The 20845-nt window shown below is 45.4% G+C and overlaps 1 protein-coding gene across 1 annotated transcript in view; it reads right to left on the minus strand.

Moving 5' to 3' along the window:
* LOC133157882 (bone morphogenetic protein receptor type-1A-like) overlaps positions 1 to 5717 on the minus strand; it is a 30852-nt gene extending 25135 nt beyond the window's left edge. The window contains exon 1 of the mRNA XM_061284505.1: positions 5467 to 5717. Coding sequence (XP_061140489.1) covers positions 5467 to 5485 — 19 coding nt within the window. The 5' untranslated portion in view covers positions 5486 to 5717. The remainder of the gene's footprint in view (positions 1 to 5466) is intronic.
* Positions 5718 to 20845: the final 15128 nt, after the last annotated feature.

Consider the following 20845-nt stretch of genomic DNA (forward strand, 5'->3'; position numbering starts at 1 on the left):
GAACCAAATTGAAGTCGCCGTCGTGCTAATAGTCCAAAAGTACGTGTTTCCCCAACTTCTACTAGCACATGACATCTTGGATCGATCCATCCATCCAGGAGTGCTCAATTGGCCTACAAAGCATGTTTTTGGGATGTGGGAGGAAACAAGTGCCTGGAGAAAACCCACGCGGGCATGGGGAGAACATGCAAACTCCACACAGGGAGGTCCGAAGGTCGAATCAAACCTGCACCCTCTGAACTGTGAGGCAGACGTGCTACCCAGTGCCTCACCGTGCCGCATTATTTATTTATCTCCCCCCCCCCCCCCCTCGATGGAACCGAATTGAAGCATGCCGGGAAAATGAGGTGGGTTCATTGCCACCATTGCTGCGATCGCGCTTGATCATTTCAACTTTGTCTTCATTATGCTTGCTGTCGTTTACAATTTATAAACTGTTCCTTCAAACTTATTTTGGCCACACTTGCTCTCATTTTTGCTCTGCGCTTTCATTGCTACGGTGAACATAGATTGCGTTTTCTCTCTCTGTGGTACAGTGTGAATACTCTAACAAAATCGCGTCCACATTTCCCGTCTGTGGTACAGCCCTCAAAATTTTGTTTGGTGTTTTTCCCCATGGCAAGCAAACTGAGCGTATTGCAGACCCTCAAGCAACACATTGTAGTCCTAAATTCAGAAGCACTTCTTCAAACGTTCAGAAAAAAATTTGATGAAGCTGATGATCACCACCATGACCTTATGCTCCATTTGAGAGATTTGGGGGAGGAGGAGGAGGGGGGCATGTTTTCCTCCCCAGCCCAGCCACTCTGTCTCCACGCTCCTCTGAGATGGGGGAGGAAATAGGGAAGAAAGCAGACAGAGTGCTGGAGATGTGAAACCCGATCTCCATTCTCCTCCTCCTCCTCCCTCTGCTACGCCAGCTTGCCGGAGCGCCTCCAGACTGGTGAGTAATGCGATCCTGCAGCCCGCGGCATTGGATGCTCTCCAAGAAAAGGCGGCCCAGAAAAGAAGCAGCAAAAAGAGCAAAGAAAACGGGAAGCAGAAATGAACCCGACAAGGAGTAGAAAAGACAAAAGAGGAGGAGGAGGGCTTAATGCAGGGAAAACTAAGGCAATGCACACGGAAAACTGTGTTGTTTGGCAACAGTGGCCCAGTTTTGGGATCAACCAAACGTAGGCAGCAAAGTAAAACACAACTGGCAAAGCAAAAGCAGGGGTGTCCAAACTACGGCCCGCGGTTTGACGTCCCATTAGCCCCCCCCCCCCCCCCCCCCCCGGAAGAGAAGCGAACACGCAGCGTTTGACGTCCCATTAGCGCCCCCCCCGGAAGAGAAGCGTTTGGCACCCGGGCCCCTTCACGTTACTAAATCTGGCCCTCCTTGCAAAAGGTTTGGACACCCCTGCATTAAAGTCAAGAACGAGAGCAAGTGACCACACTGGACGGTGCAACTGTTTATCCGTCTGTCCCAGCCTCCTTTTTATAATGATTCATTAGCTCGAGTCTTGCTTATGGCACAACATGAAAGTCAGCTTGTAGCACCGCACATGCGCTCATGCGCTGAGATTCTTTCCTTTCGGAGTGCGATATAAATACTTATGTATGAACGCTCTGTATGGAATGCGCAGCTGTCTGACACACCGTCGCAATGACAATTCCCTCGCTTAGTCGTGCTCCGAATGAAGCGACCTTAATGGAACTGTCGCAATCCTTAACTCAAGGTATGTTGCCCTTGAAATACGAGTTATCATGGCAGTCATTTCTCAAACGGCATTCTTGTTTTAGTCTTTTCTGCCAATGGATGAGATCAAGAATCCAGTCAGTGCATCAGTCATGTTTCAAAATAAATAAAATCATCTTAGACTCTAAAATGTACATGGAACCAACTATGATCATCAAATTAATGGACAACTATTTGGATGATCATTGCATCATTTAGAGATCTTGTTGGACATAAACGTGTTGGGCTTTCAGTCACTCAACGGTAAGTGTTGTACAATTTCTGTTTCCCCCCCAGAAAGCAGACTGCAATTTTATGACCAATGCTACGGTAACAGAATCATCATCCATTTATGTCGACTTGAAATAATGTCCTGGATGATAAATGAAAATGTGTTTATTTATCCAATCATCAATTTACAGGAGAACTACCGGTTTTTTCCGTGTATAGTGCGCCCCCATGTATAATACGCACCCTAAAAATGGCATGCTGATGCTGGAAAAAAGCCTGTACCCATGTATAATACGCACCCAATTTTAAAAAAAAATTTTTTTTTTTTTTTTTTTTTTTTTGTTTAAGTCCTAATGATCGTCACACACGCAGGGAGGCAATGGGTCCCATTTTTATAGTCTTTGGTATGGTCTTAACTAGGCTGGATGTAATTTTTTTTGTTGGCGTTGATTTCTCCGACTGCCCGTAAACGCACCACCGCGCTTTTTCACGTCCGCAAGCGGCTTTCCCGTGCGCGCACGGAGCGCGGTGGTACGTTTATGGGCAGTCGGAGAAATCAACGCCAACAAAAAAAATTACATCCAGCCTAGTTAAGACCATACCAAAGACTATAAAAATGGGACCCATTGCCTCCCTGCGTGTGTGACGATCATTGGGACTTAAAAAAAAAAAAAAAAAAATTAAAATAAGAAAATTAAAATAAAAATAAAAAAAAATTAATTTTTTTTTGTACCCATGTATAATGCGCACCCCAGATTTTAGGACAATAAATTAGTTAAATTTTGCGCACTATACACGGGAAAAAACGGTAATTGACGCATTAAATGATTATTAGAATAATGGCTTTCTGCAGACCCACAAAATTTTGAACCTTTGAATCGGAAACCAATGCGGGCAACACTGTTAACTAATGGTAATCTGTGCCAACATAACGACAACTCCGCTTACCTCTTAGCTTTAACATTGTCTAAGCCAGTGGTGGGCAAACCACGGCCCGCGGGCCACATCCGGCCCACGGGACCGTTTAATCCGGCCCGCCAACCCTGAACAAATTGTATTATTAAACTTTTTATTTTTGGTCATTTTGCCTGCAATGACTGCGTTTTCCCAGTAGATGGCGAAGCGCTCGCCTGCGCATTTACTACCGGAAGCTGTGTCAGAAAGCTCTGTGCACACCCACAAGTGCGTGTACGTACTCAGTAGTACGGACTTGGCGCACTCTCGCTCTATTTGTATCAGTCCCGAATTTAGAGCGTGGGCTTTGACGACAGCATTCTTATAATTCGCGCGCTGAGCTTTCAGATGCAGTTTTGCGCTAAAGCCACCCACAAACCTTCCCCTGGAATCCTTCCATTAAAATGAGTGGCCCGAAAAAAAGAAGTGAGTGCCGAGTGTTTAAAAAAGAGTGGCCAATTTGGCTCGACGTACGCGACGTGACGTTCAGCCACATCAACATCAACCCGTCACAGATCAAGGTAAACGGACCAACACCTTGGATCTCGCCTAAGAATTGCCACAACAAATTTTACTCCAGACTATGACGCACTAGCAAAAAAGGGACACCAACAACACTGTTCCCACTGAAAATGAACAGGAGGCTCTCAAGTTTATTGTAAAAAAATGCATTTTGAATATGATTTGTACACATTGAAACTAGCGACCATTCTCATTTTCAAACAATGCAGGATGCTGAAGGACATTGATGCACCACCTATTTGCGACTAATCTTAACCTGTAAAGTTCTTAAGGCTTACTTTAAGGAAGTGTTTCCCGTTTCCTCACCTCTGTTACCAGGTGTTTGCGAGTTAAAACTCTGCTCTGATTTTCAGATACCCCTCACCGTGTTGCTGTTTTGATGACTTTATTTGGATGTATGCTTTCACCGATTCTTCAAGATGATATATTTGGTCAGAATGTTTGCCGTTTGATGTGATCTCATAAACTAAACATCTTTCATTAATCTGACCTGCAGGCATTGAAGTGATGGAGATTGTTATTCATAATAACAGTGTCGTATTTTATGAGAATCACTGATAGCAGTTTTTTAGTGAATTATTTTTTTTTTAATGCTGTTAATAAATGCATTTGTTTTCAAAAAAACTTGTTTGGAATATCCATGCTTTACTGCCTACTAAAGGCCAAGATCTTTTATGCAATGACCTTGACGGGTCGCTTATATGACTTCACACAACGCCTACGTCCATCTGCTCCTGGTCCGGCCCTCCGGTCCAAATTTAGAACCCAGTTCGGCCCGCGAGTCAAAAAGTTTGCCCACCCCTGGTCTAAGCCTACCTGACCTCATCACTGTCTTAGAATCAAAGTGTGGCTTTTGGTTGTCTATACTCGCCCCACTGCGTTGTCACGTGGGCATAATTCCCAATGGCTCGCTCAGACACGTTTCCACAAAGATGGTCAGATAATTTAAGATTTACTTGGCACAATTTGATATTTGATGGGTGACCAGGCACTCAAGACAGATTAAAAAGGCCCGTTCACATTATTTAACCCCTTACAAGCCTTTTTTAGATTTAAAAATGTCATGATTACAATTTAGTAGTTGAGGGTAAAACAATGCCGAAATACACTATCCTGTTTTGAATTCTTGTTTGGGTACATGCTCTTCAATTTTTTTTCCTGTGTAAAAATCAAAGTTAATAATAGGCTTTCGGGTCCAATTTAGCCATTTGATTTGGGACATTTTACCAATAAAAAACGCATTATTTAAAGTTCCAACCCTTAATGCTGAGCGCCAAGCAGGGATGCAATGGGCACCATTTTTATAGTCTTTGGTATGACCCGGCCGGGGTTTGAACCCACAACCTTCCAGTCTCAGGGCAGACACTCCACCACTAGGTCACTGAGCTGGTCAATTTGTCAATTGTTTTCTGTTAGCGCACGCGCTAGCATTGCACAATATTATACTGCCTGAGTTCCGTGGTGAAGATGTTATTAATTATCAAGTCGATGACAAAGACTTTGTATTTAGAGAAAATTAAGACCAAAAGTTGAGCTAAACGTAAGCTAGCAGAGGAATGCGGGTGAAGAATTAGACAACTGGGGAGTGAGTTAAATGCTGGATTAACATCCAATTTGTTCGTTGACGTGTTGATGATATCTAGTAAAGAGATTTTCGTGAGATTACAATATAAAACAGAAAACCCTTTTAGCTGTTCAGAAGAGGAACGTTTAAGTCAACTTTTTTTCTCCGACGGCAACAGTAGGGATCCGTCTATCACCTGGCAACAACACCCAGGAAACTCCAAGTTGCGCGAGGTTTCGAGTGACTTTGTGGTTTCTTTGCTAAATCAAACGCCCATTAGTCCAGCAAACATTAAGAATGGACAGATACTGTGTTTAACACGCTATCTTGTGGGACTTGAACAGAAGAAACATATTTGGTAACCAGATTGGTTTGTAAACACGAAAGCGCGTCTCCCAATTCTGCCCCAACAAATAGACTTCGACAAGTCTAAGCGCAGAAAGGGGGGGGGGGGGGGAGACTTGACGATTGCCTTTACCTTTTTCGTCGCATGTCATCGACGACTGATTCGCTCGCTTTCTCTTTTTGGGGTGATTTTTCTATCAGTGGATCCAAAGTCCAAAATTCCAAAGAGAACCGAAGAAGGACGAGGCGTGAATTTCCTGTCTTTTCTGCACTATTACAACAGCAAAAAGCGAGTGGCTGAAGCAGCTACTGCTGCTGCTGCTGCTGTTGTTGTTTCTCCTCCTCCTTCTGCTTCTCCTTCTTTTCGTTCGCTCGCTGTCTGGCTGGTTGCGCGTGCGCGCGTGGTTAAGAACCCACCGGCAGCCATCTTGCGTTGCCGCTCGTTCAGCGCACCTATCTTAAATACGGATGATTTAGGTGACTTGAGCTTGTGTCACTCTGAGCTTTTTCCTGGCTCTGCATCTTTCCATCCACCTGCATCCTTGCACGGATTTCTAGTTAAAAGCAGTTAAATGCCAGGTCCGGCATACATTCAAATTAGGAGAGGCATAAAAATTCGAGTGGCACTGGAACTTGCCCCCACTCTCTCCACTGTCAAGGCCGTTTTGTGATTTCGCATCCCTTCCCACTACCGCTGTCCATACACTGTTACTATGACAACATGGCAACCCCAACCACTTAAAATCTGGACCTGCCAATATCGATCCATGTTAATTCACGGTGGACAGGAGCGTGGGCAGGCGGTGGGGGCTATGAGGGCGTAGGACGTTTAATGGCCGATTATTAAATAAGTGCTCTACAGGCCCTCTTCCGTCAGGACAGAGACGAGCAAGAAGCCTTTTAAGTCCTCCTCCTGCGAGATTCGATTTGAGCTGAAAGCAGAGGAACCTTCTGGAAGATGAAGATGCGATGACTTCATCCCCCGTGAGGAGGACTTCCATGGTTACCGTTGGCCTCCAAGTCACGCTTTCATTTTATACTTGAACATGCTGGACGCAAACGGGACACTACATTAGGTACAGCCAAACAAACAATTCTAATTTTACAAGGATAATACTTGTGATGGGCACTGTCAGACAGATAGTCAATGAACAAGTATTACTATAATACCCACTGAGAATTTCCTCATATAGTAAATGCGCGGGCGGGCGCTTCCCCATTTACTGGGGAAACATAGTAATTGCAGGGAAAATGACCCCCAAAAAATTAAGAATACAATTTATTCAGGTTTGGCGGGCCGGATTAAACGGCCCCGTGGGCCGGATGTGGCCCGCGGACCGTAGTTTTCCCATACCTGGGTGAGACACATTGGACAATGATGGTTACTTAAAGTTACTGATATCTTGTCTTTTCACTACTAAGATCAGATTCTGCGGGTAAAATTGCAATAATAAGGTGACTTGAATTGGACTTGACTTGACCTATTTAAGGACTTGACTTGGACTTGACCTATTTAAGGACTTGACTTGATTTGACTTGCCCAAGAAAAAAATGACTGTGGACTTACTTGAGACTTGAAGGTTAAGACTTGAGACTTACTTGAGACTTGCGCGTGTGACTTGGTCCCATCTCTGGTATATAATATGAGGTACTCATACATTTATTTGGGTTCACAGTCATAATGGCCCCTGAAAGAAGCTATGACTACAATGCGGCCCGCAAAAAAAAAAGAGTTTGACACCCCTGATGCAACTAATACATTAATAGTATAAATAACATACAGGTTTTTTTGTAAAAATATTGAAAATGTAAATATTGTACGTGTGTGCGTGTTACATGTTAATAAGAAGTACTGGGTAGGCTAACGAGTTAGCGGAAAGATACTAATTCGCGATCCCGCTAACACGTGAAAACCAACATTTGGAGCAATACTACATTGTCCTTAAGGTTAGACATATGTGATCGTTTATTTCTCTTGTTAGGAGACCCATTTACATCGTCAATGACTGCTGTACCACCGTAACATGTATAAGGCACTGAAGATTCAAGATTTAAGAGTTTTTATTCACCATGTCTGAGCGTGCCAAACAAGGAATTTGACTTCGGTACATCACAGCTTCCGTTCAACATGTAGAGCGAAGAGAGAGCAACAGCTATGTGTACATATTTTGTTAGGTTAGACCAGTGCTTCTCAATTATGTTTGAGCTGGAATGTTTAGCTGGGACCTGTACTTGCTCTTTAAAGCAGCAACAGCAGAGAAGCCAGTCACACAAAGATAAGATGTTGATGTTGAAGAAGAATGCCCATAGCCCTCTGGCCTAAGAGTGGATACTGCCTCTCTACATTCAGCCAGAATTCACTCCGCATCTGTGATGTGAACCTCAGTCTCAATGTGGAGTCAGACGTCATATCAATGAACTGGTTCTCTTCTGCAGAGCTGAAACCAGTTGGAGCTGGTGCGTTGAAAGGATCTCTCACCCTATCATATTGGGAACTGTTTTCGGGGAAGTACTTTTTAAAGAATCCCATCAGTGAAGAAATATGCTCCTTAATATGTATGGAGAATCACTGACAGTAGTGTCAACAGATTCATGCAGGTTCTTGAATGAATCAGTATTTCCTTCATCAAGTCGCCTGTCCCACATTGCTAGCGTTCAAGTGAAAGAGCTGATCTTGTCTGTGACCTGAGGGAGGTGTTTATCTTTCCCTTGAAGCTGTAGATTTAGTTCATTTAGCTTTTTAAATAGGTCACTCAGGTTGGCCAGTTTTGCAAGGAAGTTCTCATTACTACATTTTTCTGCGACTTCATGCTTGTGCTCCTGTTCCAAAAACATTCTTATCTGCTCTCTGAGCTCAAAACCTCTGGACAAGACTTTTCCTCGTGACAGCCACCTTGCTTCACTGTGAAACAGCACAGCTTGATGTTCAGATCCCATCTCACAGATAGTGAGAAGACTCGTTTTTAGTGGTCTAGTCTTTATAAAATTGGCAACACCTAGAATGTCACTCATGACCTCACTTAATTCAGAGGAAAGTTTCCTTGATGCCAGAGCTTCCCTGTGTATAACACAGTGTGTCTGCTCAACATTAGGTGATGCCTTCTTGATGAGTGCCCGAAGTCCTTTTTTTCATTCCTGCCATGGTCTTTGCACCATCACTGCAAACACCAATGCAGTTCTCCCACTTAAGCCCATTCTCAGTCAGAAAGCAGTCCAGCATTTTGAATAGCTCTTCAGCTGTGGCTCTGTCCCTGACATATTTACAAAAAAGTAGATACTCGCACAGGGAGTTTGTCATGTCAAAACGTACATAAGCAATAAATAAACAGTCTTTGTTGCTGTCAGTTGCTTCATCAAACTGTAAGGCAAAACGTTTGCCTTTGAGTTTCTCTACCAGCTGTTCTTTGAGATGGTTGGCAACGTCATTTATACGTCTGGCGACTGTATCATTGGACAAAGGGACAGTTTTTAATTTTGCAGCGCTTACGTCGTCCAGCATGACAGAGACCATGTCTAATGCTGCAGGCAATATGAGCTCCTCTGCTATGGTGTGGGGGTTTTTGCACTGAGCAATTTGGTATGCCACTTTATACTAACAGTCCTCGCTAGTTTACTGAAGTAGCACTGATAAAGCAGGACGATTGTTGGAAATATTCGGCACATTTTCACTGAAAAAATTTAAGCGGGATATCAGCGTGATTGGGGTGCAATGTCTGTAAGTGCCGCCTTAATTTTCTCTGCTTCATGCGGTCTGCTGCCAACATTTCTAGACACAGTAAACATACCGGTCTTTCCTCGTCTCCCACCGTAGTAACAGTGAAGCCAAGCGCTACATACGCTTCGTCATATTTCCTCGTCTTGGCTTTCGGGAGACTTACGTTTGTCTCATTATCTGCGTGGCTCTCCGCCTTTCTTTTCATCCCTGTCAAATATTTTTCCATTGTGTTGCTGAAGAGTTTGTTCGTTGAACTTTTACATCTCCTGCTCTGTGCTGTGTGCTCTTGTTTGGTGCAAAAATACCATAGCTCCCTGCGAGACCTCTGAAAATAAGCGTGCCACTTCCACCCATTAAGTGGATGTGGAATTACACTTCATTCTAGTTTGCCCAAAAAAGTATGACGCAGACAGGACTTAAATACGCGACAGGTAACAAGAGGCAGGTGAGGAAGATCACATTGATCATGGGCACACAGGAGGGGAGGGAGGGGCGAGCACACAGACACACGGACAGAAACTATGACAATATGGACACGATCGGGGACGAGTTGTGACACCCTACCTCAAATCAAAGCACGACTGAATAACATAACATGGAGAATTCTTAACACATAGTGTAAATACGTTTTTAGAACAGCTTTTATTATTATAATTTCTTTTTATAATAAGGTGATGATGATGATTTATTCATCCCACAGCGGGGAAATTCACTTGTCATAGCAGCGCATATGAGTGCAAGAATAATACAAGTGCCAAAATCTTAAAAAAGGGTAAATAACAGACAAGGACAAACACAAGTGCCGCGAGTAGAGACGAAACACATTCATTTTATCAGGTGCCACTCATGTTGTAAAAGTCTGCCGCTAAAGAAGCTGCTTAGGTACCGCGCAATCTCATGGAGGGAGTGAGAGGTGTTGTCCATGACGGATTTAGCTTAATCAACATCCTCCTCTCACCCACAACCTCAATGGAGTCCAGGGGACAGCCCAGAACAGAGCTCGCTCTACTGACTCACTTATTCAGTCTCCCCCTGTCCCGGTCAGTACTACCCCCACCCCAGCAGACCACTGCATAGAGCAGGGGTGGGCAAACTTTTTGACTCGCGGGCCGAACTGGGTTCTAAATTTGGACCGGAGGGCCGGACCAGGAGCAGATGGACGTAGGCGTTGTGTGAAGTCATATAAGCGACCTGTAAAGGTCATTGCATAAAAGATCTTGGCCTTTAGTAGGTAGTAAAGCATGGATATTCCAAACAAGTTTTTTGAAAACAAATGCATTTATTAACAGCATTAAAAAAAATAATAATTCACTAAAAAACTGCTATCAGTGATTCTCATAAAATACGACACTGTTATTATGAATAACAATCTCCATCACTTCAATGCCTGCAGGTCAGATTAATGAAAGATGTTTATCTTATGAGATCACATCAAACGGCAAACATTCTGACCAAATATATCCTCTTGAAGAATCGGTGAAAGCATACATCCAAATAAAGTAATCAAAACAGCAACACGGTGAGGGGTATCTGAAAATCAGAGCAGAGTTTTAACTCGCAAACACCTGGTAACAGAGGTGAGGAAACGGGAAACACTTCCTTAAAGTAAGCCTTAAGAATTTTACAGGTTAAGATTAGTCGCAAATAGGTGGTGCATCAATGTCCTTGAGCATCCTGCATTGTTTGAAAATGAGAATGGTCGCTAGTTTCAATCCCTGCTATGTGTACAAATCATATTCAAAATGCATTTTTTTACAATAAACTTGAGAGCCTCCCGTTCATTTTCAGTGGGAACAGTGTTGTTGGTGTCCGTTTTTTGCTAGTGCGTCATAGTCTGGAGTAAAATTTGTTGTGGCAATTCTTAGGCGAGATCCGAGGTGTTGGTCCGTTTACCTTGATCTGTGACGGGTTGATGTTGACGTTCATGTGGCTGAACGTCACGTCGCGTACGTCGAGCCAAATTGGCCACTCTTTTTTAACATTCGGTACTCACTTCTTTTTTTCGGGCCACTCATTTTAATGGAAGGATTCCAGGGGAAGGTTTGTGGATGGCTGTAGCGCAAAACTGCATCTGAAAGCTCAGCGCGCAAATTATAAGAATGCTGTTGTCAAAGCCCACGCTCTAAATTCGGGACTGATACGAATAGAGCGAGAGTGCGCCAAGTCCGTACTACTGAGTACGTACACGCACTTGTGAGTGTGCACCGAGCTTTCTGACACGGCTTCCGGTAGTAAATGCGCAGGCGAGCGCTTCGCCATCTACTGGGAAAACGCAGTCATTGCAGGCAAAATGACCAAAAAAAAAAATGTTTAATACAATTTGTTCAGGGTTGGCGGGCCGGATTAAACGGTCCCGTGGGCCGGATGTGGCCCGCGGGCCGTAGTTTGCCCACCCCTGGCATAGAGGATGGCTGAGGCCACCACAGAGTCATAGAAGGTCCGGAGGAGAGCCCTGCACACACCGAAGGACCTCAGTCTCCTCAGCAGGTGGAGGCGACTCTGGCCCTTTTTGTACAGGGCGTGGGTGTGATCAGTCCAGTCCAGTTTGTTGTTAAGGCGAACACCCAGGAATTTGTAGTTCTCCACTACCTCGATGTCCAATCCCTGGATGTTCACCGGAGTGAAGATGGGTGATGTAAATATGTTTTTAAAACTCTTATTATAACATTTTTTTTTTATAAAAAGGTACGAGTGTCCGCACTGCAATTGTGTGGGCACTCCCTGACTTCTGCTGGCGTGTGGGCAACTTTCGTGCCATAATTCCCCAAATTAGAAGTTTTATTTTGAATTATATATTTTTTTTAATTTGGAAAAAATATCTGCGATGTAGTGAAAGCACAATAAACGTACCGCGATGTAGCGAGGGATTACTGTATCTTCAAACCACCAATTTCCAAAGATAACTCAAGACAGTCTTGAATCAATCTGTACCTTGTGGAGTTCAGTCAGTTTTTAATACAGATGCTTCTCTATTCTCCAGGCTTGGAGTCTGTTGTTAAAGGGGAAAAAGACCATGTCTTATTTGACAACTCACCCATTAACTGCTGTTAATCACATGACACAACACAATTTTAATAAATTAGATGCACATTTTAATGACATCAGAAGATAAAAACCGACCTTTGCACGTGCCACTCCTAGAGCTAAATTTGGAGTCCCAAATCACTACATGGACTTAGTGGCGAAAGATAGAATTGCATGTATACTTCGGCAGTTACACCGAGTTTGAAACCTATATTGTGTGGCATCACCCATAGCATTGTAGTTAATATTTCTAACCGCTAGAGAGCAGACTATGTCCAGTAAATAAAGAGGCTGGCTCCCTGTGAACTCAAAGCAGCAGACTTTATTTGTAAAAGAACCCACCACAACACATTGCGCTTCCATGTAGGTTGTAGGGCAAGGGTGTTCGAACTTTTTGCAAAGCGGGCCAGATTTGGTTCAACAAAAATGTATACCCATCACAACAGATTGCGCTTCCGTGTAGTGTTTTCCCCCTTTTCATGACATTTACTTTAAAACAGCAAAATGCAGGTCGCAACGACAAATTCGTGCTACCGCATAAAAAATGTCAATAACTTTTCATGACAGCCATGTTTCCATGAAACACCAAAAGTCTTGGGAGAAAGCCTGTTCCGGACCTGGTTGTGACATGGATGGGAGACCGTCAGGGAATATCAGGTGCTGAAAGCTTTTTTTTTTTGCACGTCAAATGTGTTAGGAAACCTTTACAACAGCCATCAAGTACCGTTGCTGCTTGGCATGGGTTTCAGGGGTGATTGTGTCTATAAAATGCAAAAATTTGAGACCAATTATGGCCATACTACCCTGAGAACGCCCGATCTCGGAAGCTGAGCTGGAGACCCCCCTGGGAATACCAGGTGCTGTAAGCATTTTTTTTTTTTTTTTGCACTTCAATCATTAAAGCAAATTTTCACAACACTCATCACGTAGGGCATTCGGAAACTGCAAGCTAGTTGTCCTGATCTCCCTGTGCGTTATGTACTTCGTGTACGTTATCACAGTTCATCAGCAAGCCAAACTCATGTATCAAGCACCTGAGCCATAATTCAGAGCGTCTTGCTCCCTTTATTTCCGCATTCCAGTGTAAAACACAACGAGTGAAACTGCAAATGAAAAGAACAAAAACACTTAGTTTCCTCCCCAGTATTCTTCTTATAAACAGTAATAAAGTTATCCTACAAAACGAATGATAATTTACAGCAATTGCTTCCGTGAGATTCACCAGGATGACGCGAGTTATGAGTTATAACGTCTCTCAAGCGCATTAGTTGTCTAGTCACTTTAACGAAGATATGCACAACCTCCGGTGCATTTCAAAATAAAGTTCCAGTTCGCTTCTGAAGGACAAATAACTGCTTGTGTATGTTTCTTTACATAGAAAAAATTTCTTAGCATAGCGTATACGTTCAATAAATTAGTTTACGTACACTTAACTTTCTAACATCAAGAAAACAATTCTAACATCAAGAAAACGATTCTGAGTACAGAACACTAGTTTCAACTCCGACATTGAAACAGACCCGAGTTTAAAACCTATATTGTGTGGTGTCATCCATTGCATTGTAGATCACATTTATTACCGCTAGAGGGCAGGCTATGTACAGTGAATAAAGAGCCTGGCTCCCCGTGAACTCAAAGCGGCAGTCTTTATTTGTAAAAGAACCCAACACAACACCTTGCGCATCCATGTAGGGCAAGGGTGTTCAAACTTTTTGCAAAGCGGGACAGATTGGTGTGGGTTTTGCTATCAAGAACCGCCTCATCAACCACCTCCATGAAAAGGCTCCAGGCTGTCAGGATCCTGAACTCGCTTCCCCGTTCTGCATAGCGTCCTGTACTTTTACTGTCTGTATGCACACTGGCTCTTATTTGTTGTGTTATCTGTTTATTTATTATTTATTATTACTCTTATTATTTATTGTTTGTGCCTTCTTGTTTTTTATATTGCGTCGTTTACTTGTATGTCTATCGTGTAATATGTCTTGTCACCGTGGGATAGGGAAAACGTAATTTCGATGTCTTTGTGTGTCTCGGCATGTGAAGACGTTGACAATAAAGCAGACTTTGACTTTGACTTTGAACTCCCTGTGGGCATTAACAAGCGCCTAATGACCATACGCCTGATGCTTGCCAACAATCAGATGGCCACGGTCATTAGTGCCTATGCACCAACACTTGATGCACAGGACAAAGATAAGGAGGCCTTCTACGCTGACCTAGACAAAGTCCTATCGGAAGTCCCCAAGGAGGATAAGCTGATCCTGCTTGGAGACTTCAACGCCAAAGTGGGACGAAACCACCACCTATGGAGGGGTACGCTGGGACGAGAAGGGGTTGGAAACACAAACTCTAATGGCACATTACTACTAACCAAGTGCTCAGAACACAACCTGGTCATCACCAACACACTTTTCCGTCAAAAAACCAAGTTCCAAACATCTTGGATGCATCCTCGCTCCAAACTGTGGCATCTCATCGACTATGTCATTGTCCGCTAAACACCAGAGCAATGACCAGTGCAGACGACTGCTGGACCGACCATCGCCTCATTCGCTCCATCATGTCCATCCGCCTAATGCGGAAAAAACGGATGCAGAAAAGACAATGCCGGCCAAGAATAAACATCGAGCTGTTGAATGACACCGCCTACCAACAACAGCTGCAGAAGGCTCTTAGTGCAGCGCTGCCCAACCACTACCCAGAGGATACTGAAACACACTGGAGCACACTTTCGACTACCATAATGAACACCTGCAAAAAAAACCTCGGGCACAAAAACCGGACGCATCAAGACTGGTTTGATGAGAATGACACTGAGATCCAGCAGCTAATTAACAACAAGCGGCAAGCTTTCATCACCTGGCAAAATGACATCCACTGCAAGGTGAAAAGAGTAGCTCATGTCAAAGCGAAGGCAGCCGTCCAAACACAGGTTAGGAAACTGAAGAACCAATGGTGGACAAAGAAGGCTCTGGAGATCGAGCAGCTTGCTGACTCTGGAGACACGAGAGGCTTCTTTGATGCCACAAGAGCGGTGTATGGTCCCAGCCACCGCTGCCTAACCCCCCTTCGCTCAAAGGATGGCCTGCTGCTGAAGGACAAGGAGGCAATTGCAAACAGGTGGAAAGAACACTACGAGGACCTCTTAAACAGGGACACTACACCTGAGATGGAGGCTCTTGATCAACTACCACAACAGCCCACAGCTGAAAGCATGGGAGAGCCACCCAGCCTGAACGAGCTGCAGGATGCCATTGGGAAGATGAGGAACAACAAGGGTGTTGGGCCCGATGGAATTCCAGCAGAGGTCTTGAAGAAAGGCGGACCCGACCTTCTCAGGCACATCCATGCCCTGCTTCTTAAGACCTGGGAAGAAGAGGAAATCTCTGCGCAGCTCAGAGATGCCTTAATCGTCCCCGTATTCAAGAAAGGAGACAAAGCAGACTGCAGGAATTACCGTGGCATTTCTCTCCTCTAATAATAACAATAATATTTCATTAAATTTGTATAGCGCTTTTCAAGAACCCAAAGACGCTTACAGGGAACAAGGCAAAGACATACATGATTGGGGAGGAAACAATCGGATAAACTTAAGAAGAGGAAACCAGTTATGGATAGGGGAGGTCATAAGCTTGGGAGAAGAGGTAAGTTTTTAGACGGGACTTAAATATGGGGAGTGTGGGTGAGTCACAGACAGACTGGGGGAGAGAGTTTCAGAGTTGGGGTGATGTGCAGGAGAAGGCTCTGTCACCGAAGGATTTGAGTTTGGATTTTGGGACTGTCAGAGGTGAAGTATTGGAGGATCGGAGGGGACGGTTGGGGCAGTAGGGGACAAGCAGGTCGGATAGGTAAGTGGGAGCCAGGTGGTGAAGGGCTTTGAAGGTGAGGAGGAGTATCTTGAAGATGATACGCTCCTTCATGGGGAGCCAGTGAAGAGAGTGGAGAACAGGAGTGATGTGTTCACGGGACCGGGTGTGGGTAAGGAGGCGGGCAGCAGAGTTTTGGACTAGTTGAAGTCTATGGAGTGAGTGAGCAGTGATTCCAGTGAGAAGGGAGTTGCAGTAGTCAAGCCGGGATGAGATGAAGGCATGGATGAGAGATTCAGCGGCAGGGAGAGAAAGGCAGTGCCGGATTTTAGCGATGCGTCGGAGGTGGAAGTAGGAGGTCTTGACAACTGAGCTAACATGAGGTTGAAAGGACAGTGTGGGGTCGAAAATAACGCCAAGATTGCGTGCCAGAGGGGAAGGAGTGATGTTTGAGGAGTCAATGGTGAGTGTGATGGATCCAGTTTTATTAAGGGAGGATTTAGTGCCTATGAGGAGGAGCTCTGTTTTGTCACTGTTGAGTTTGAGAAAGTTGTGGGTCAGCCATGCTTTTATTGTAGAGATGCAGGTTTCAAGATGGGTGAGGGAAGGGTTACTGGTTGGTGTCGTACGTATATAGATCTGGGTGTCATCAGCGTAGCAGTGGAAGTCCAGATTGAGTTTGCGGATGACAGTACCAAGGGGAAAGAGGTAACAGATGAATAGGAGGGGGCCAAGAACTGAGCCTTGGGGGACCCCTTGTGTAACTGGGGAGAGGATGGATGTGTGACCGGAGAGAGAGATGAACTGGTTTCTGTTGGTGAGGTAGGAGGTGAGCCAGTCGAGTGCAGTGCCCTCAACACCTAGTTGGCGCAACCTTTGGAGGAGGATGGAATGGTTCACAGTGTCAAAGGCTGCGCTAAGGTCAAGTAGTAGTAGGATGTTGAGGGCACCAGAGTCTGCAGAAATGAGATCGTTGGTGACTTTAACTAGAGCTGTTTCAGTGCTGTGAAGTGGGCGGAATCCGGACTGGAAGGGTTCATAGAGGTTGTTGGACTGGAGATGGGTGTGGAGTTGGGCGGAGACAATGCGTTCAAGGGTTTTGGAAAGGAATGAAAGGTTGGAGATGGGACGGTAGTTGGAGAGGTTGAGTGGGTCCAAGGTGGGCTTTTTGAGGATGGGGGTGATGGCTGCAAGTTTATAGACAGTGGGAAGGTGGCCTAGGGATAAAGACTGATTAAAAAGAGTGGTGAGATAGGGGAGGAGGACAGGGAGGCAGGCCTTAGTTAAGGTCGTTGGAAGAGGGTCAAGAGAGCAGGTGGTTGTCTTGGATGAGGTAATGGTGTCTAGGATAGTGGAGGAGTCAACAAGGGAGAAGGCAGTGAGAGAGGGAAAGGGCGGGCGGTCAGGAAGGGGGGGCAGGAGGGCAGGGGAGGGGGAGTTATTGATGGTGTCGGTCAGAGAACTGTTGATTTGGGCGATTTTGTTGTTAAAGTTGACAAGGAAGGAGTTACAGAGGGCGGGTGAGGATGGTGGCTTAGTAACCGGTGGCTGGAGCAATTTGTTGATGGTGGAGAACAGTATGCGGGGGTTTCGGTTGGTGTTATTAATGAGAGATGAGAAGTAAGCAGATTTGGCAGCGAGAAGAGCATCACGATAGGAGGAGATGTGTTGTTTAAAGGTTTCGGCATGGATGGTGAGGCGGGTTCTTTTGTAGAGGCGTTCGAGTTGACGGCCAGTTTGTTTCATGGTGCGGAGTTCCGGTGTGTACCAAGGGGCAGAGTTAGTGAATGTAACAGAGGAGGTTTTCCAGGGGGCTAGGGAATCAAGGGAGTCAGAAAGGATGTTGTTGAGCGTGGTGGCAAGGTCATCAGGGGAGGGAGAAGTGGGGTCGGAGGGAAGAGCAGAGGATAAGAGCTGGCAAAGCGTGATTGGGTTTACAGTCTTGATGTTGCGGTAGAAGATGGTGCGCTTTGTGGATTTATGAGGCGAGGGTAGAGGGGCGGAGAAGAGGATGCAGAGATGATCTGACAGTGGAAAGGTGAGAGGACGGGGGTTGGATGTGAGTGGAAAGGAGGAGCATACTATATCCAGAGTGTGGCCTTTGGTGTGGGTGGGGAAGTTGATGTGCTGGGTGAGATGAAAGCAGTCCAGAATGGAGATGAAGTCAGACGTCAGTGGAGCAGCTGGCTGGTTGATGTGGATATTGAAGTCACCGATTAGTAGGAGGCAATAGGAGACTGAGGATACGATGGTGAGAAGTTCAGAGAGTTCAGAGAGAAAAGACGGATGTGACTTGGGGGGGCGGTAGATAAGAACAGCAGTAGTAGAGTTGGGGAGGGAAAAAGCGAGATATTCAAAGGATGAAATAGATGGGAGGTTGAGGTCCAATTCAGTGATTGATAGGGACCGCTTATGGATGACAGCAATACCACCTCCTCGCCCAGAGAGGCGGGGTTTAGCGATGTAGCTGTAGTTAAATGGAGTGGCTTGGTTGAGAGAAAAATAGTCCAGGGGCTGTTGCCATGTTTCACAGAGAAGGAGCAGATCCAAATTATTGTCCAATATTAGTTCGAAAATAACTAGTGATTTGTTGGAGAGGGAGCGACAGTTCAGCAGTGCAAGGGTGATGGATGAAGGAGCGGGGGTGGGGGAACGGAGATTGTTGAAGTTCACAGTACGGAAGGTGGGGGTGACGGGGGGGCGAGAGTTAGTCCAGAAAGAGGGGATGGGTGAGCCATCAGGGAAATGTCGTTTAAAAGATAGTCCGGAGCTACGGTGGATGTAGCGGCGACGGCGGAGGATCCCAGCCTTGCTGGCAGCTGAGGCAGCAGCAGCAGGGAGACGGTGATTATTGTTGAAATGATGAAGATCAGCAGCAGTGTAGACAAATGGACGAGAAGTTAGTGGAATGGAAGCCTGGAGTAGCAGAAGTGATAGTTCATGCAGGAAACTCCACCATAGGGAAAGCCCTCGCTCGGGTTCTGGCCAACAGACTCACCCCCCTGTCAGAAATCATCCTTCCTGAGTCTCAGAGTGGATTTCGCCCAAGCAGAGGCACCACAGACATGGTTTTCATTGCTCGACAACTGCAAGAAAAATGCCGGGAACAAAATCAACCACTATACATGGCCTTCATAGACCTCACCAAAGCCTTCGATTCAGTTAACCGTCAGGCCCTTTGGCTGGTTCTATCCAAGATTGGCTGCCCAGACAAATACATCCGAGTACTGAGACTACTGCATGATAACATGTCAGCCACAGTGCTCAGCGGCAGTGGAGATGAGACGGAACCCTTCAGGGTTGACACAGGTGTCAAACAGGGATGCGTCATCGCTCCAACACTATTTTCCATCTTTATTGCTGCTATCCTCCGCCATACAAGCAAGCATCTACCCCACGGAGTCAAAATCATGTACAGAACTGACGGCCAACTCCTCAACATCAACCGACTCAGGGCTAAAGGTCAAACCACCACCATATCCATCATGGAGCTGCAGTATGCGGACGACAATGCCCTTGTGGCCCTGTCAGAAGTAGACCTACAGAGTATTCTGTCTGCCTTCGCGAAGGCATACAAACAGCTTGGTCTGGCCATTAATATAAAAAAGACCCAAATCCTCCACCAACCACTACCAAACTGCAGTTTGCTTGTCCGCCCCCCCAAACATCTCTATTGATAACATCCGACTGGAAAAGGTTGACCACTTCCCCTATCTTGGCAGCCTCCTGTCATCTAAAGCCACCATTGCTGATGAAATCGACCATCGCCTCAGCTGTGCCAGAGGGGCTTTCTCAAGGCTACGGAAGCGAGTCTTCGAGAATCGTGACCTCCAAGCAAAGACCAAAATCCTGGTCTACAAAGCTGTGGTCCTCCCCACCCTTCTGTATGTGTCAGAAGCCTGGACCACATACAGCAGGCACTTAAGGGCACTGGAGACCTACCATCAGAGATGCCTCCGGAAAATCCTCAGGATCAGCTGGAAGGGCCGACGCACCAACACCAGCGTCCTGGAGGAGGCTGGCTTGCCTACCATCACTGCCACCATTGCCCAAAACCAACTGAGATGGATTGGCCATGTAATCCGCATGCCTGACTCTCGCCTCCCAAAACAAGTTCTTTATTCCCAGCTCGCTGAAGGAAAGCGGGCCCCGGGAGGTCAGAAGAAGAGGTTCAAGGACAACATAAAAGCAAACCTGAAGAAGTGTCACATAAACCTTAAAACTTGGGAAGACAAGGCCGCAGACAGGACGACGTGGAGAATCCTTGTCCGTGACGGCGCCGCGCAATATAACGTTGACCTCTACCATGCCGCTCAAGACAAACGCACCGCAGAAAGGAGAGAGCCCCCACCAAGCAGGCCCAACCCAAACCCACCACCATTACATTCCCCTGTCCACACTGCACCAGAGTTATCGGGTCCAGGATCGGCCTCTTCAACCACCTGAAGACCCACAAAGACCAAGAAGGAGGACCGTCATACTCGACTACGAGTGACCGCCGATGTGTATGTATGTATGTATGTATGTATGTATGTATGTATGTATGTATGTATGTATGTATGTATGTATGTATGTATGTATGTATGTATGTATGTATGTATGTATGTATGTATGTATGTATGTATGTATGTATGTATGTATGTATGTATGTATGTATGTATGTATGTATGTATGTATGTATGTATGTATGTATGTATGTATGTATGTATGTATGTATGTATGTATGTATGTATGTATGTATAGGACCCACAGCATTCGGATGAGGACCCACAGCATTCGGATGAGTCATTTTCATCAAATTTGATTAAAAATGGTCAAGACACAAACTGGAAAACGAAAGGGGAAAAAAGGGTTTGCGTGTTGACGCAATTGTAGCTTTCCAGTTCATCTGAGAAGACAGCAAAAATGTTAACATGGAGCAAAAACCGAGCATCTGGCAACAACACGTTAAATGTCATATTTGTGCC

Source organism: Syngnathus typhle, linkage group LG8 (assembly GCF_033458585.1).
Source record: "Syngnathus typhle isolate RoL2023-S1 ecotype Sweden linkage group LG8, RoL_Styp_1.0, whole genome shotgun sequence".
NCBI lineage: Eukaryota > Metazoa > Chordata > Actinopteri > Syngnathiformes > Syngnathidae > Syngnathus > Syngnathus typhle.